At 43.1% G+C, this 18,162-nt stretch overlaps 1 protein-coding gene across 8 annotated transcripts in view; it reads left to right on the top strand.

The window, feature by feature from the left end:
* The window catches only part of Drosha (drosha ribonuclease III), a 119,224-nt gene that overhangs the window by 52,872 nt on the left and 48,190 nt on the right, over positions 1 to 18,162 (top strand). For 4 of the 8 annotated variants that reach the window (XM_006976109.4, XM_006976108.4, XM_006976110.4 and 1 more), the window contains 4 exons: positions 4,941 to 5,110; positions 8,894 to 9,018; positions 10,595 to 10,694; positions 13,198 to 13,305. In XM_006976109.4, the coding sequence (XP_006976171.1) occupies positions 4,941 to 5,110; positions 8,894 to 9,018; positions 10,595 to 10,694; positions 13,198 to 13,305 (503 nt within the window). The remainder of the gene's footprint in view (positions 1 to 4,940; positions 5,111 to 8,893; positions 9,019 to 10,594; positions 10,695 to 13,197; positions 13,306 to 18,162) is intronic. The other 4 variants (XM_042261401.2, XM_076551728.1, XM_076551725.1 and 1 more) reach the window with 1 other exon arrangement.

Here is an 18,162-nt window from a genome sequence, read left to right as displayed (position 1 = left end):
AATTAAGTGTATTCGGGGGAACTTCAATTGATACAGCATCTCTAAATTTTTTATTGCTATTTTATTTTAAAAATTTAGTGTGTATGAGTGTTTTCCCTGCATGTATGTGCACCAGCATACATTCCTGATGGCCTTCTTCTTGATTTGGAGTTCTGTGCATATGGGTGCTGGGATCTCAACTCAGGTCCTCTGTAATAGCAGCAAGTGCTCTTAACTTCTAAGCCGTCTCTAGCTCCTAATATAACTTTACACTTTGAATTTAAAAATACTTGTTATGAATACCAACTTTAGAAAATAAAATCATTCCAAATCATCTTGGTAGGAATATGTAGAAGACATAGTAATATAGTTAATCTTAGTGTAAGGAAAGGGGCAAGTATTTTTATATTTCTTTGAATTGAGTGTTTGTTATATCATTGATAAATACATGGTCAAGCAGCCATATATTTAACACAGATTCCCTAGCAAACTGTCCCCTCTTCCAAATAACCAGGCAATATAAACGGAGGGAGTTGGGTCTCTGAGAAACAGTTTATAAAGTCTGTCAGTTCATTAATGACTGTCCAGATTCATTCCCTGAAACACAAACTCCAGTTCTTCCCGAATAATGAGCCGTTGTCACGGTTCCAGCCCCAGAGCTGGCAGAATTCCTGCTAACCTTAGCTTACCCGCTCTAATTTCTCATTTGTATCATGTCCTATTTATCCCAGCCAACGAGATAAAAATTACTTTGTTGCCTTCAGTGACATAATTCCATAAATCCCCAACATAAACATGTAGCAAAACAGACAAACCCAAAGAGCCAATTCATTAGCATGGGTAAATTCATGGCAGCGTGAGAGCAAGTGGCCATATGATTAATCTGCTTCAGAAAGTATTCCACAAGTATTTATTATGGTGTCTCTCTGCTAGGCGGGGTGTGAGGGGTACAGCTTGTACTCTGTGGGCTGATACAGGGCTCTTAGGCCTTCTCTACCTCTTTGATATTTCCATGCAGATTGCATCCAGAGTCTCAGGCCCCTTCCTGGATAAACCTTTCACCTCAGCCCGTCTGTCCTGAATTTCTGTGTCTTTCCACAGTTGTAAATGACTATCTTTTTGAAGCTGCCATGTGAATTATTCAGTAGATTTTTAGCATGGATTTATTATTTTCTCTTCCAGCAGCAGCAACAGCTTTGCACCTGAGAAGTATTTGCGTGTTTAATTATGTCCAGTGTCCGTGCTGCTGTCAAAGCAGGCTTGCTCCCAACTCAAACCTGTAGACCAGGTTGGCCTTGAACTCACAGAGGCCTGTCTCTGCCTCTCGAATGCTGGGATTATAGGCATGTGCCACCACCGCCTGGCAGACCCGTCTCTTAATACCTTCTTCCTGTTGGGGATGAAGATTTTGTTTACATTGTTAACTTGGAAGTCGCCTGGGAAGAAGTCTTAATGAGGAATTGTCTAGATTAGGTTGCCTATGGACATGTCTGGTGGATTATCTTGATCGAGTTAGTTGATGTGGTAAGTCCCAGCCTAAAAATAGGCTCTGCCAGTTGGTAGGTTTGGGTCCTGGACTGTATAAAAGAGAAAGCGAGCTGAGCACATACACACAGGCATGCTTGCATTCACTTCTGCCTACACTTTGTTTTTAATTGCATAGATTTATTTATTGAGAGGAAACTTCTTTTTTAATATTTTTTAAAATTTATTTATTTTATGTATATGAGTGCTATATCTGTATGTATACCTTCCAGAAGAGGGCATCATATCTCATTACAGATGGTTGTGAGCCACCATGTGGTTGCTGGGAATTGAACTCAGGACCTCTGGAAGAGCTACCAGGGCTGTTAGCCCCTGAGTTCTCTCTCCAGTCCCCATTTCTGCCCACTCTTAACTGTTGATGTGATGTGACTAGCTGTTTCAGCTTCCTACAGCTTTGACTTACCCCAAATAAAGTGCTGTATCCCAGAACTGTAAGCTAAAATCAACCCTTACTCCCCTTAAAAAAAAGTTACCTTTTTTTTCTTTTAAATATTATTTACTTATTGTGTGTATTTTATGTCCAGGCACACATGAGGACACAGACACATACACAGGTGTGTCGTGGCATGCATGTAGAGGTCAGAGGATACCTTATGGGATCTACTCCCTTCCTACCCCCAAATGGGTCTCAGGAGTCAAACTCTGGTCGTCAGGCTTAGTGGCAGGTACCTTAACCCACCGAGCCATGTTGTTGGTCCCCCTGAGTTTTTTTTTTTTTTTTTTTTTTTTTTAATCAGTGTATTTTATCACAATAGACATGAAACCAGGACAAATGTCAACATACTAATTTTGAGGGACACCAGGGAAGTTTGCTAGTCAAAAGTGAATATTGGCTTTAAGGTAGATGTCTTCTAATAAGGTGTAAAAATACCACTGCTGTGAACAGTAATCTTGGGTCAGATAGAATACACCTTTGGGTAGTTTCTTTGTATTTAGATATGTTTTTAAGAGGCTCATGGTCTTTGATGAAGATAATTTGTTTTCAGAATGCTATTTCTTTTAGGACTTTTGTGACTAGTCATTATTAACTTAGGTACTTCTTGAGAGCCTAAGGCTTATGGATTTTGTTTGGAGTGGGCATAATTGCACCATGGGACCACTCACAGAGTCTGGCACCTAATACTAGAAGACATCCTCCAGCTGTAACATAAAACACCGAGCTCATAGTGAGTGCTGTATCGCTCTTCGATCACTGCGTCCTGCTGCCCCTCTGCCCCTCTCCTCCACGCCGGCCTTGCAGTTCCTGGAGCATACCCATCTCACTCCATCTTTGGACGTTCGCTGATTCTTCTATTGAGATACTCTGCCCCTTGTGATGGTCAGTTTTAACTGTCCACTTTACACAGTCTAGAATTACCTGGGCAAAACGACTCCATGAGGGATTGCGTACATTAGGTTGGCCTGTGGGCACGTCTGTGCGTAATTGTCTTGTTTATGTTAATTCGTGTGGAAAAACCTGACCTAAGAGTTGGCGGCGCCATTGCTGAGTCCTGGACTGTGTAGAAAGGAGGAAGCCGAGCATAAGCATGCGTGCTGTTGGTTCTCCGCGGCTCTGGACTGTGGCTCCGGTGTGACTAGCTGTTCTGAGTTCCTGCAGCTGTGACTTGCCCAGAGTGAACTGTAACCTGCGGAGCTGTGAGCTGAAGGCAACCCCTTCTCCCCTAAGTTGCTCTTGTCAGGGTATTTATTTTACCACAGCAACAGGAAAGGACATTAGGATGCTGCGTAGCCGCGTGGTGGGTGGTAGCTGCATGGTGGGTGGGCTCTTCTTTAGTTTTGTTTTTGGACTTGTTTCAGTGCTGAGGGTAAACCTAGAGCCTTACCCATGCCCGGGAAGACCTCTGCCACTGAGCGTATCTTCAGTCTGTTTATTTTGTATATCTCTTCAAGGATGCTTTCTCTGACTAGACTATCAGAGAGAGAGAGAGAGAGAGAGAGAGAGAGAGAGAGACACCATGTGTTGCTGTGTAGCACAGGCTGGCCTTGAATTCACAATCTTCTTGCCTTAGCCTCCTGTGTGCTGAGATTACAGGCATGTGCTATTGTGCCTGTCTCCTTGATGATCCTCTCTTCCCTATCACAGGCAGATTCTCCTTCAGTAGCTCATCTTGTCCTGACCTATTATATAGCTGCTTTTAAATGTCTGTTCCTTTCCACTGGGCTGTAAGCTTTAGGGGGAGGTACAGGACTTAGCTGTTTGGATCACTGATGATGTTCCCAGGATCTCTAGAACGATGCCTGCCAGCGACAGGTGTTCAGTAAATGCCAACTGTGTGAATATTTATGAGGAGGAATGGATGTCGACTTATGTCAGTGGTGGTCGTGTTCAGTTCAGAGCAACACCTGAGGTAGAGATTTGATCTTGCTTCTTTCAAGTGTCTTGGCCCATCAAGGGTCTTGGCCAACCCCAGCTGTGCAGTCTTTATCCCCTTGGGTTTTCTACTCACCAGATTCCTAGGTGCCAGGAATTCCTCTGACCCAAGCAGGGTCTTCTTGCTCCTTTTGGCCACTCGATGTTTGGCTTGATCCTCGCTTATAACATAGCTCATGTTTGAGGGGAGGGTACTAATTGTCCTCTCAGGAACAATCTTCAAAGTTCCGTAGAAGGCTTTTGTCCTTTTGGGTGGAGGTAGGCAAAGAAAAGTAGTACAAGATGTGCTACCCATGTGGTTATGAAGCTAAGTCCAAAGAGGAGGCAGAAACCTGCAGCCCCCGTCTTGGGGCCCACATGAGCCGCGTGTCTTTCATTTATAAAGTGCAGATTGCCCTTTCCCGAGCTACTTTAATGACGTCTTTTGTTGCCCCCCCCCCACTTGTAAACCTCCGACAGTTGGTATTTTATCCTTGCACTAACTCCATAATGGTCTTCTATAATATTAGTACAGGCTCTTCAGCTCCATCCATCATGGCAGGTGCAGAACATTAGCACCCTCAAATTAGATCATAATGCAACAATATCTTATTGAAAACATCTATAAATATCTCATAAAGCTTAGAATTTCCTAAGACAGTCACATCGCTTCGGAAAAGCTTTCATCTGTTACCCTACAAAGAATGATAAAATATTTAGACATAACATGATTCTGTTTATTACAAACTGTGGTTTCTTATGCTAGGTTACTTTAAATTTATTTAGGCAAACACCTTTTTTGGTATTCATACCTCACAAATAAAGCCTTTATCATTTATAATGTTGTTGTTCCCAGTTTAGTAAATGAGATGGTTTATGAGCACTGTTCATCAGTGAGACAAATGGTGTTCATGTGATTTGGCACCTGGCTGAACAATGTAAATTTTCAAGTACTGTTTTATATGTGCTCTTCTGCAGCATTGTCTTGTTTTACCTTGGTGAGTTGATGATTTGCTGTTAATTGAGCAGCTTTATCCCTCTCCCGCCCCCTGTGTTCTCACCCAAGACGGAGGCAAAGAAGTGCTGTCCATGCACCAGATCCTTCTGTACCTGCTGCGGTGTAGCAAAGCTCTGGTACCCGAGGAGGAGATTGCTAATATGCTCCAGTGGGAGGAGCTTGAGTGGCAGAAGTACGCCGAAGAGTGCAAAGGCATGATTGTCACCAACCCTGGCACGGTAAGTTCTGGTGCCTACGCAGCATCCTTGTCGGGATGCTCCACACAGACAGTGAGAGTGTGGAACTGTTCTGAGTACCGTGGTTTCTTGTCCTCTGGGTAATTTTTCCCTAAGTGTTTAGGAAATAAGAAAAATACTAGAATTTGGGCGTATTTAGTGAGTCCATCTGACTAGTATGTTTATTCTTCCTGAAGATGTGTACTTTCAAGGCCTTCGGTGTACATTTCAAATTTCCCCCCAGGAGGATTATGTGAGAATACTCATTCCTTCGTACTTACTGCTCATACTGGCTTCAAAACAAAAGCCCTTGCCAGTTTGATAGTGGAGGATATTTAGTTTTTTGCCTAGTTTTATATTTATTTTAGTTCCTAGTGAAAATTCATATTTTAAATGCTTTTTGTCAATTCATGTTTTTTAAAAATAAATTCCCTGTTAATACCCATTATTTGATTTTTATTTTCTGGTACTTACCCTTTCATTATTGATCATTTGTGGTAAAGATAGTACTTTTTTCAGTCAGTGCCTCACTGCGGCTTAGGCTGCCCTGGAGCAATGCACTGCATAGCTCCTGCAGCCTTTATCCTGCTGATAATAACAGCCTCCCGAGTGCTGAGCTCAGTCCTGCTTCAGCCTCCTGAGTGCTAGACAAAGGTTTGAACTACCACACTAGGCTTCCAATATTAATTTATAAATAAAAATTAGAAAATAAATAGCTCTTATTATAAAACATGGCATTGTTTTGTATTACATCAAATGATTTTTCCTTTGTTTCCTAAAACAATTATATGTTGGCATTTTATCAGGATCAATTTTGGCAGAAATGGAGAATTAAAATATATCCATATAGGAGCTGAGGAGATGGCTCAGTAAATGTGTGTGTGTGTGTGTGTGTGTGTGTGTGTGTGTGTGAGTGTGTAAATGTGTATGTATGTGTGTATATGAGTGTGTGCGCACGCGCACATGCATCCATTTTACCAGGTATGATGATGTATGTAGTCTCAACTGGGAGATTGCGGGAGGTGGATTGTAAGTTTCAGACTAGCCTGGGCTACATAGTAAGTTAATGGCTACCCAAGTCTGCATCGTGAGACCTTGTCTCAGTAAACAAAACACAAAAACTCAAATAAAGAGACAGTGAATTGTTTAGACAAAGCTTTTTGTTGTTTTTATTTAATTGTCTTGATTGATAAATTATAAACTCTGCTGTACTTTTTATAGCATGGTAGTAGTACCTGAACAAATATTTCAGATAATAAAATTCCAAGTAAAATAGTTCAGTCAAAAGTATTTATCCAAAAATTTATTTAAAACTAGAAAAGTAAAACAAATGTTTGCTGCTACATTGTAAAATCCACAAAATTAATAAAGTATCTTTAAAAAGGAAAAAAAAAATAGCACTGTGTATGACGATGAATCTTCCTTTTCTTTAAACAGGTGCCTATATTTTCATTTCTCCTGACCATTTTAGAGCTGAATCAGAGAGTGGGCGATGGTAGGATGCGGAATGTGCCCTGTTCTGTAGTGCTCTCTGGAAGCACGCCACCCTGGGCTTCTTTCGTGGGATGGTTCAGCTTCCCGGAAACCCGCCCATCAGTTGGAAGTCTCTGAAACAAATTAAGAATGCTCTGACTGATCATTGCCTGTGTTCTAGACAGTGGGCCCAGGAAGTCACAGTTTAAAAAAGTCTCTGGTGCTTGTGGTTTTTCCTGGTTTGTTTTGATGTATTGGTGTAGGTCACTTACCTGTCACCCAGCCTTCACGCAGCTGGTTTACCGGTGAACCACCGTGTGAGCCACAGCTGGCGAAGCTTGTCTGTGAGGCAAGCAGCCCGTATCGAATGTTTGGTTAGCAGCCCATGCACGGAAACCTTTGGTTTTAGCAGAGATCAGTGTGCTACAAATACTAACCGTGTGAAAACTCACAGGAATGAAGAGGTTGTATTATCATTGGTGTGATTAATGTATATCCTTGAGATGGTGAAAGACTTGTCTTTGTAGCTAGTGAAAGAAACCAGACTAGTCAAGTAAAAGGCTTATATACTGGAAAATAATCAGCAACAGACTAGGAAAGGAAATGTAGCTGTTTTTGGCTTAGGGACATGATGGTGAATAACTCAGTTACTTCTCACTGTTTATGCAAAGATAGTTTATTGTCATAGAAGCAGCTTTTCATTACGTACTCTCCAGCAGGATGCGTGTTCCTCACAGGACAAAGGAGGCGCGACACTGCATTTCATCCTGGACAGTGCCCGTTTTGAAAGATTGCCTGGTGACAAGGACATTGGGGAATTGATTAAGTTTTTCAAGCCATTATGGTCACATTAAATACTTTCTTGCTGCAGACTTAAAATAATTAATGTTCCTCCCTGACAGTTTTGCCTCTGCCTGAGAACACTTTGGTCATTAGTGAAAATGCTTTAAATTCTTACAGAGAGATGGGATGATAGATTTGTAGGCTATAGCCAAAGTCTTGGATTTACTTCCTTCCCCAATGCACTAGCCTCATAATTTAGAAGTGATTTTTAATTTTTAAAAACTATTTTTTGGTAGTTTGAGCCAAGGTTTTATGAGCCCAGACTGGCCTTAGACTCCTGATTCTTCCTGTTTCCACTTCCCAGTGCTGGGGTTCTATGCCTCTGTATCATACATGACTTCTGAAGATACTTTTTTTTTTTTTTAATATCGTGTTATGTTGCTCAGGTTAGTCTTGAATGATTAGGCTCAAGTTATCTTCCTACCTCAGCCCCTTGAGTAGCTGCAAGTGTAGGAACATACTACCTCTGTAGTGATACTATGTAGTAGTAGTATGATACATAAATAACGCATGAGCATTCTTTGTACAGTTTTTATAAAAGCACAACATGGCACTTTATGCCCAAACAAAACATGGCATGTTTCTACTGTTAATGTGCATTCATGTAATTTTATGTTTAGGTTACCTGTGGTCAAAATCATCTCATTTTGGATGTTTGAGAACAAAGACCATTTTCTCAAGCTTGTAGTGAGATTTTTATTTTTAAATGACGTGCATTTTTTTTTTTTTTTGAAATTTGACATTATTTTTTAACAATGTGAATGAATTTCTACAAATCTGCTTTTTGTCATCTGGTTGTATTCGTCAGCTGGCTGGGCAGGCTGGGAACCTACAGGTAGGAAGTACCTTGTTCAACCTCCACTTCCAGGGGAATCCAGGACCTTCTGACCTCAGGGTACCAGGCATGCACATGGTACACATGCATGCATATGTATGAAGCACTCATATATGTAAAATAAACCAATCTTAGAAAGGGAAAGCCAGCTGTCTGTTGTATGGACTTAAGGAGTATAAATGTACACTGAAAGCTAGTGGAGAATTGAAATAGAGGCATCTGTCCTGAATAGCAGTGTGTTAGTCATTTGACTACGATATTGCAACAGACTAAGCCTGAACGTCTTTCCTGTGATGCCAAACGCTTCCCCTGTGCCTGGAAGAAGTTAAGCAAAAGTTCTGTCTGCCCAGGCATCCTTTTAAAAGTTTAATTCTTTAAGGTTTCTGTGTAGATTACAAAACAAAACAAAAAAGATAAAATCACTGCTCATTATGCCAAATGGCAAAGACTTGCAGGGATGACATTCCAGTATTTACATAGTAGAGTTTTTACATGGTATAGTTTGCTGTGCCGTCTTCTGTTTGGAGATGAAGGTTTCCTAGAAAAACAATCCGGATTAGTCCCTTTCCTACTTGGGTTAAAGTCAGTGTGACTGACTTTGGGAATAAATGATCTTGATATTCTTTTCTCCCCAGAAACCAAGCTCTGTCCGCATCGATCAACTGGATCGTGAGCAATTCAACCCCGACGTCATTACTTTTCCAATTATCGTCCACTTTGGGATACGCCCTGCACAGTTGAGTTATGCAGGAGACCCACAGTAAGATATTTCTCAGTGTTTGTCTTGGCCAATTTCACCTTCTACTAACAACTGAATTAGCAGAGGAGTACCTTTAGTGGACATCTTCCTTTTGAAAGTTAAGACTTGAAATGAACCATGTTTCCAAATTTACAAATTAAGTTCTGGTAGCTTGTGAAGAATGAGTTTCTTTACACATTTGACTGCAGTAAATTACTCAGTAGATTATCCCTGACAGTCTTGTCACCAAGAGCCCTGCATGGATTTCAACTCTAGGGAGCTTTTCCTTTATTTATCGTTATGATATTTACTCATTTTTGTTGGGCTTTGTTTTTAATTTGCTCGGTGCCCTTATGGAAAGTAGCAGTATATTGGTTCCTATCATGGGGGTATTTGTAAGATTCCAGACAGAGTCAGGGTTGTGTGGGATGTAGGAATTGTATATTCCTACTCTTAGAATTCATATTGCTTTGCAGATGTGGGCTTTTCCAACTGGCACATTAATATTTTTCTGGGAGAAGATGAGAGGATATGTGGGAATGGAGATAGATAGGACCATTATATTTTTCAGGTGTGTTTGGATTTCCTACCTTTTAGACAAATAAACAATTTCCTGACTTAATTAAAAAAAAAAAAAAAAGAACTCGTAATGGGCGAAAGGGCATGGGAGATTTTCAGTTCGTAACTGCAGTTCTGGCTGACGTATATTAGAAGAGGCTAAAGGGTTCTGTTCTTTTTTTTCCCTCTTTGGATAAAAGTATGAAGCAGTGAACCAGGCCCTGTGTAAGTACTTCTTTCTTTCCTCCATTCTCTAAAAACTGTTGCAAAAGGAGAGAGGCCCAGCTCAGGCCAGGCAAGGAGCAGGGTCAACAGGGCAGGCAATCTTTGGCAAATCCCTTCTTGTCAGAAAAATGTTAGTAGAATGTGATTAGGCTCTGTCAACTCTCACGGCAGGACTGTGAACTGATACAGGGCTACGTAGTCTGCATCCCCCGACCACTTTGCCAGTATCTGTTAGAGTGAGCCCAGCTTACCGTGAACTTGGATGCAGCAGATATGCTGGTTTTTATAGTGTGGTAAATACAAAGTGTGCATACCCTTTGTCTCTCCCCGCCCCCTCCCGCTGAAAAATGGAATCACTCGTGTGGCTTGAGCATCAGCACTAATGGGCTCTCCGTTCTAGTGCTCTTGAACTGACCGTCCCTATTTTAAGAAAGAGATTTTTTTTTTCTCATAAAAGATACATTGTAAATTTAAACAAACACTTCACTTATAAAGAGTAACACTGAGAAATGGAACACAAGTCCGTTGCCTGAAGTGGTTTTGTGTGTCTTCTGTGGAGTTGTTTCTGGAGACTCCTCCATTTAATTAATCTAAACGAGATGTCAAGTCACGTAACCACAGGCTCCAGGTGACACCTGGTCACCCAGTCCCTGAACTCTCAAACCACGTGTTTCTTTAGGATGAGCGTTTTCTGCCATCAGAGTATTTAAAGGAATGTATGTGTGAACACGCAGGCTTATTAGAGTAGCTGGTTTTATTTTCGCTGTAGACTTGCCTTCTCTTTGTCTAAGATGACCATCTGTCCTTTTCCTAGGTACCAAAAATTATGGAAAAGTTATGTGAAGCTTCGCCACCTCCTGGCAAATAGTCCCAAAGTCAAACAAACCGACAAACAGAAGCTGGCGCAAAGGGAGGTAGGTATTGAACCCGCCCCTCGATGACTGACCTTGGCCCACGACCAACCGTGGTGCATGCTGGGTTTGTTTCCAGACTGGTGTGTTACACTTTAGTGATGACAAAATAGATTTTAAACAACTCGAGTTACTTCTCTCCCTATTCTTGTATATTGATTACTTCTTTTTTTTTTTTTTTTTTTTTTTTTTTGGTTTTTTGAGATAGGGTTTCTCTGTGTAGCTTTGCACTTTTCCTGGAACTCACTTTGGAGACCAGGCTGGCCTTGAACTCACAGAGATCCGCCTGGCTCTGCCTCCCGAGTGCTGGGATTAAAGGCGTGTGCCACCACCACCCGGCCTTGATTACTTCTTAAAAACCTTTCAGTATTTAAAGAGGCTTTTTTTTTTAACTTGAGAATTTCATACACATATACAATGTTTTCATGCAGTCCACCTTAGTCCCTCCACTGTCCCTTGTAACTCCACATACCCTTTTTTTTTTTTTTTGAAAGCACTGGGCTTGGTTGGTGTTGCTGGTACGAGCATGGGTGTAGGCCATCCATTGGAGCACATTTTTACCCTTAAGAAGGCCAGTTTCCTCGTAGATCACTGTCTTGAATCACATGTCCGTTGTTTGTTTCGGTATTGGTGACTGAACCAGGGACTTAGGCACTTGCATGCAAGGTGAGGACCCTACTACTGAGTTACATCTCAGCCTCTAAATATGCCTTCTGAAGAAATAGAAAAAGCTTAAAATTTGTAAATCAAACTTTATCCCTAATTTGATATTGCATGACATTGGATCTTAGATTTGGGGGTGTTATGATTGTAAAAGCCCATCCTCTCATAATTCTGTAAGGTTGGATATCTCACATCCCATGTTGTTTACTAATGAGTAGTAGTGTCCTCTACATTCCAGAATTCTGTTTTAAGTTTACATGTTATGAATACATTTAGAATGAACACAAACTTCTAAGTGAGGTCTTATTCTGCTGTGGGTAGTTCAAGGCTTAGAAGCTAGGAAAAGATGTGAATTCTGGCTTTGTGCTTCCTGTGGCTTGAGTCAGTCAGAGCCTTTATTAAGAAAGGCCCTAAGGGCTGGCTGCAGGCCTACTGTGTACTCAAGGCACTAAGGCTGAGGGCTGGCTGCACGCCTACTGTGTACCCAAGGCCCTAAGGCTGAGGGCTGGCTGCAGGCCCTACTGAATACCCAAGGCCCTAAGGCTGAGGGCTGGCTGCAGGCCTTACTGTATACCCAAGGCCCTAAGGCTGGGGGCTGGCTGTACGCCTACTGTGTACCCAAGGCCCTAAGGCTGAGGGCTGGCTGCATGCCTACTGTGTACCCAAGGCCCTAAGGCTGAGGGCTGGCTGCATGCCTACTGTGTTCCCAAGGCCCTAAGGCTGAGAGGCTGGCTGCAGGCCTACTGTGTACCCAAGGCCCTAAGGCTGAGAGGCTGGCTGTACACCCTACTGTGTTCCCAAGGCCCTAAGGCTCAGAGGCTGGCTGCAGGCCCTACTATATACCTAAGGCAAAGGGTGCTTGTGTGGACTTCTGAACTGTGTCATTGAAAACCCCTCTCCTGGTATGTGGCCTATAGTAGGAACTTAATGATGGAGGTGGTGGTAGTTACTGTTTTCTTTATATTCAATTCCTGGGATTTTTATGAAATTGCATGTATCCAAATACAATGTTTTGTGCATGAAGGGTAGTGAAAAGGAAGACTTAAGTTCTGATTGTGTCTCATGGGTGAGGTCTGAGGCCATTGTCTTTACTTTCCTCTTCTATTCCTCTAATGGAGTCTCAGTTTATCGCCTCCTGGGTTGTACTCACATTTGCAGTCATCATGCTCACAGCCTTGTGAGTTCTAGAGTTACTGGTGTGCGCCATTGTGCTATCCGTTTTCACTTGCCCCCGCCCCTTCTAACATGTCCCCCTGCATCAAGAGCGTAAGGGTTGTGCAGACTCGGCAACTTTTAGAATCATGTAGGTATCAGATTGATTATCTTTCTTTCTTAAATGGAAATGCTTAATGTGAGGCGTGATATAAATGTACTTTTTACACGATGATTTCAGATCCCAAGCCATATATTGCTTCTCATTTGTAAATTATATTTTGTTTAAACATGCTGGGTTAGTAAGATTTAGTTCAGGGCCTGGCGGTGGTGGCGCACGCCTTTAATTCCAGCACTCAGGAGGCAGAGGCAGGCGGATCTCTGTGAGTTCGAGGCCAGCCTGGTCTCCAAAGCGAGTTCCAGGAAAGACGCAAAGCTACACAGAGAAACCCTGTCTCATGAAAAACAAAACAGGATTTTTGTTATGTGGTTAATAGGAAGGATTGCCTTGTACCCAGAGCACCTCCCCACTTGGCCTTCATCTCAAATACAATAGTCTCCTTTTGCATAAGGAAGGTGTAGTGTCTGAATGTAAGGAAAACATTGAGTGACTCTTTGTTTTCTAATGCTTGACACATGGCTTCATGTGGCGTCAGCACTGCTGGGTTACTCAGGATGAGCTCTTTTCTAGGAAGCACTCCAGAAAATCCGACAGAAGAACACAATGCGACGAGAAGTGACTGTGGAGCTGAGCAGCCAAGGCTTCTGGAAGACTGGCATCCGCTCTGATGTCTGTCAGGTGAGGACGCTGCTCTGAAATCAGGGATGCCCACACATCTCTTGCTTACAGGCATCGGCCACGAGCTTTTTCTCTAATTGAGAAGTTGCTATGGATTATACCCTGATGGGAAATGGAATACCAAACACAGGCTTCTTTCTAGCTGTTTCGGGTTTGTTCTTATTTTCTGTAGCGGTGCTGTGTGTGTTGTGGAGGTGCGGCAGGGAGGAGCACATGCGTCTCTTCGGGTGAAGGGCAGTCTGCTTCCAGATGTCTCTCTGCTGCAGCACATGTGTAGATACTTGTGCACAAGTCCAGCAGCCGTGCAGCTAGTCATCAGAAGTTTGCCAGGCTTCTGGACCAGTGACTCAGATTTTGCATAGAGAGCTGAAGGCTTTTTCATATTGGCAATGACTATACTTTTTCCTTGAGGTGAACTTAATAGAAAACATTTCTGCTGCTTTTATCAATGACTCATTAGTAAGCTTTTCTTTTTTTTTTCTTTTCTTTTCTTTTTTGGTTTTTCGAGACAAGGTTTCTCTGTGTAGCCTTGGCTGTCCTGGAACTCACGCTGTAGACCAGACTGGCCTTGAACTCAGAGATCTGCCTGCCTCTGCCTCCCAAGTGCTGGGATTAAAGGCGTGTATCGCCACCATCCGGCTAGCATTATCTATTTTGTGGTTGAAATTTACACCAGCTTTGATGTCCCACCAATCAAAAGCCAGGCATACTCTGGCTTTTCCCTTGATTCTTGTGTCATGGGTGGTATTGGCTAGAGTGTGAGAAGGGAAGGGAAGGGTACCTGGATGGGGGGAGGCAGTACCGTTTGCTTCATTCAGCCCTTTACAGGAAATACTTCACGCTTCCACATCTGTCTAATGGTAGCTGTATTTTAATAAGTTCAGGTATATACTTGTAGGTATTCATTTTACTATAATGAATTAAAAAGTTCATCTTGCCATTTAATTCTGTTGAACAGTGGAATTTGTTCAATTGTTAAAAGTGTTTTTAAGTGATTAATATTCTGAGTGATAGTCAAAATTAACTTTGTTTTTTGTTTTTTCGAGACAGGGTTTCTTTGCATAGCCCGAGCTGTCCTAGAACTAGCTCTGTAGATCAGGCTGGCCTTGAACTCACAGAGATCCACCAAAGGTGTGCGCCACCATGCCCGACTGAAACTAATTTTGCATTAAGATGAACTTAATTATGAATTATTGATATAATAGACAGTTGGAAGTAGTTGGAGGACAGTCAGCTACTATGGTATTTAGCCGCTGACCGTATTTCCTGTTCTGGATTACGTGCCCTGAACCTCTGCCCAGCATGACCACATTTCTTACTGCAGTGCTTTGAGACACAGTTGTCTTTCTTGCTTTCATTCGCTCTCAACTGTGTGACGTCATCACTAATTTCTGTGGTTGGTAGTATTTCTCCAGAACCAAACACAATGTTGTGAGATGACATCGTTGACTGTGAGCAGACTGGTGAGCAGGCCACTAAAAAACAGTTGTCCTCGGTGGCAGCTCTCAGTTGATTGAGAATCAGGAACTGCTTGGGTTTGAGTGTTGCATGTAGTGGCAGCGTGCTTGTGTAGCATTCCTGAGACCCTGGGTTTGATCTCCAGTACCATGGGGAAATCCTGAGAATGTGATGCATTGAGAACTGGAGCTGGAAGAGACCTTTGAGACTTTGAGTTTGAGTGGCTTTTCTTTTCTTCCTTTCCTGTAGCTAGAGTTTTCCTGCCTTGCCCACAGTCAGGACAAATCTTTGTCACCTGCCAGTCCCACAGCCGCTCAGACCCAACCAAGTAAACACAGAGACTTTTATTGCTTACAAACTGTATGGCCGTGGCAGGCTTCTTGCTAACTGTTCTTATAGCTTAAATTAATCCATTTCCATAAATCTATACCTTGCCACGTGGCTGGTGGCTTACCGGCATCTTCACATGCTGCTGGTCATGGCTCTGGCTGCAGTGTCTCTCCTCGTCAGCCTTCCACTTCCCAGAATTCTCCTCTCTCCTTGTCCCACCTACTTCCTGCCTGGCCACTGGCCAACCAGTGTTTTATTTATTGACCAATCAGAGCAATTTGACATACAGACTGTCCCACAGCACTTTCCTTTTAAGATGTGTTTTATTTTATGTGTATGAGTGCTCTGCCCGCCTGTATGCGTGTGTGCTGCGTGCACACCTGGTGCCCGTGGAGGCCCGAAAAGAGCGTCAGATTCCCTGGCATTGGAGCTACAGATGGATGGTTGTGAGCCCCCATGTGCGTGCTGGGAGCCAAACTCAGGTCCTCGCCGAGAACAGCAGGCGCTCCGAACTGCTGAGATCTCTCCAGCCCCATGACCAGTGGTTTTTAAACTTACATTTGGTTCACTCAAAGTATATTTTCAAACAAAACTTATGGAGAGCCCATTTGTGACAAGATCCACATGGCTGATGGATGGTGAGTGCTCATGCTTACTTGGTTTACCTAAGAAACATGCTTTAAAGCATTGAGCCCCTCCTTAAAAATAAAGTTATCATTGGAAATAGCCACTGCTTGGTCTTCCTGAATCTGACTGACATGGTGCCCTCAGCTCATATTCATTCTTGTTTTGTTTGTCTGTTTGTATGTGTTTCGAGACAAGGTTTCTCCGTGTAGCCCCAACTGTCCTGGATCTCACTCTGTAGACCAGGCTGGCCTTGATCTCAGAGATCCACCTGCCTCTGCCTCCTGAGCACTGGGATTAAAGGCGTGTGCCACTGCTGCCCAGCTTCTTGCTTACCTTTATTTCTGTTTTGGGACAGGGTCTCTCAGAGCCTCCCACACCAGCCTCCTGAGCGCTGGGATTACAGTCATGGCCACCGCCGCCCCGCTTCTTGCTTACCTTTATTTCTGTTTTGGGACAGAGTCTCTCGAGTCCTGCTCCAGCCCCCTGAGTGCTGTCTCCTGCAGCTCACGTGTCAATGCTGCCCCTGGCACATACTGTTGTGCCCAGATCGTGACCCCCAGAGAGATCACCAAAGACGAGCATGCCAGAATGCAAAAGCAAGGTTTAATTCTGGATATCCAAAAGCAATACAAGCCTAGGCAGGGACTTCGTCCAATACATCCAACGCAGTGGAGGCTGGAGGAAGCGCCCACCTGTCTGCAAGCTCAGTTTTTAAAGGGAAAAGTCACAAGGTTACATCATTTAGGGGTGCTAGTACGGGTACAATTCTGATTGGCTCGCTTCTAGGGACTTCTAGAAATTATTTCTAAGGGAGTGGTTGCCCGCCACCATTTCTCATTGGCTGCCCTCAGGTGGAGGCATTTCTGTGATCAGTTACCCTGGAAACCAGGGAGAGGACATTCCATAGTTTGGTAGGCATTACCTCATGACTATCTTGTGGCTCTGTACTTTTACACTTCCTGGTTTCTGGAATCTGAACTGACTGGTCTCAGTAACTTCTGGCCTGTTCTAGTAACTTATGGCCTGTAGCTAAAAGGAGCAGTCTTAGGCCTTTAGTTTTGGGGTGAGAGCATTTTGGTCTTATTTTGGTTCCACAATACCACGCACTCCGTGTTTGCCCTCTGGGTTAGTCTGCATCCGCTTCTTCAGTTACTTTGTGCTCTTTGGAGTTCATGTCTTCACGTCTTCCTTGCTCTCCTTCATTCTCATTTCTATAAAACAACTTAGTTATCATTTTCATTTGTAACTTTCATATTCTTATTTCTTTAAAAGACTTTTGACTCCTTTCTATTGGCATCTTTATTAAAAATAATTATTTTTCTTTTTCCTTATAAAATCTTTATATGAGACTTTTGGTTTTTCGAGACAGGGCTTCTCTGTGTAGCTTTGGAACCTGTCCCGGAACTCACTCTGTAGCCCAGGCTGGCCTCGAACTCACAGAGAGCCACCTGCCACTACCTCCCGAGTGCTGGGATTAAAGGAGTACACCACCCCTGCCTGGCTTTATATGAGATTTTATGATGATTGTTCTCTGTAGCTCTGTAAGTTTTTTAAATTGGTTAAATTAAGCAAAATAAATGAACTATTTCCCTGTACATTCTGGATGGAAGTAGAAACCACTATAGATTGTTGTGGTTCTTGAACATTTGTTTTTGCAGATTGTCCCCACCCCATGCTGGGTCTACCTTCTCTGCTCCCCTACCACGTGTTCATTAGGCCTCATCACGTGACCCGTGTTGTCTACCACCCCCCACCCCCCACCCCCCACGTGTCTCTTGTTAGTAAGGAGCTTCTGGGCCAGGTTCGAGAGTGCAGGGCACGTTTGATCCAACACCATTCGCCTGTCCTTGTGGGTGTAGCCTGCCCTGGTTTGCTCATATTTAGCAGTGAACACACACTGCCAATCTGTGGGTTCCTCAGTCTTTGGGCTGTCGGAATATAGTCACTCTCCTTTTCTCTCACACAGATCCTGACACCACTAGAGTTTTTAATCCGTGTGCATTGCTCTTGGTCGGGGATCTTTGATTTTGGTAGTCTGTATTTTTAACCTTTGTATTTTAATCTTTAAAAAAATTCATAATGCATACAATGGGTCATGGTTATGTCACCTCCATCCCGTCCCTCTAGCCCCACCCCCCAGTCTCTTTCCTGTCTCCTTCCCAGCTTTATGCCTCTTCCTTTCCTTTTTCTTTTTTGATAGTAAATGAAGTCCAGCTAGCACACGTTTGTGGGGTCATCTACTAGGCATTGAGGCCCTCACCAGTGGCTTAGGCACCCCTCCCCAAGGAAACATGACCTTCCTCCAGCATCCATTAACTCCATTAGTTCCTCACCTAGGTGTAGGGGGCATCAGGAGCCTGACTCGCAGGTTTGTTAGAATTGGAAAAGTACACATTGCTGTTTTCTCACAGTATTTCAAAGGGGCTTTCTTCTTCTCTCTCT

Source organism: Peromyscus maniculatus, chromosome 15 (genome assembly GCF_049852395.1).
Source record: "Peromyscus maniculatus bairdii isolate BWxNUB_F1_BW_parent chromosome 15, HU_Pman_BW_mat_3.1, whole genome shotgun sequence".
Classification (NCBI taxonomy): domain Eukaryota; kingdom Metazoa; phylum Chordata; class Mammalia; order Rodentia; family Cricetidae; genus Peromyscus; species Peromyscus maniculatus.
The sequence above is the reverse complement of the archived record's forward strand: the minus strand, read 5'-3'. Positions and strand labels throughout refer to the sequence as shown.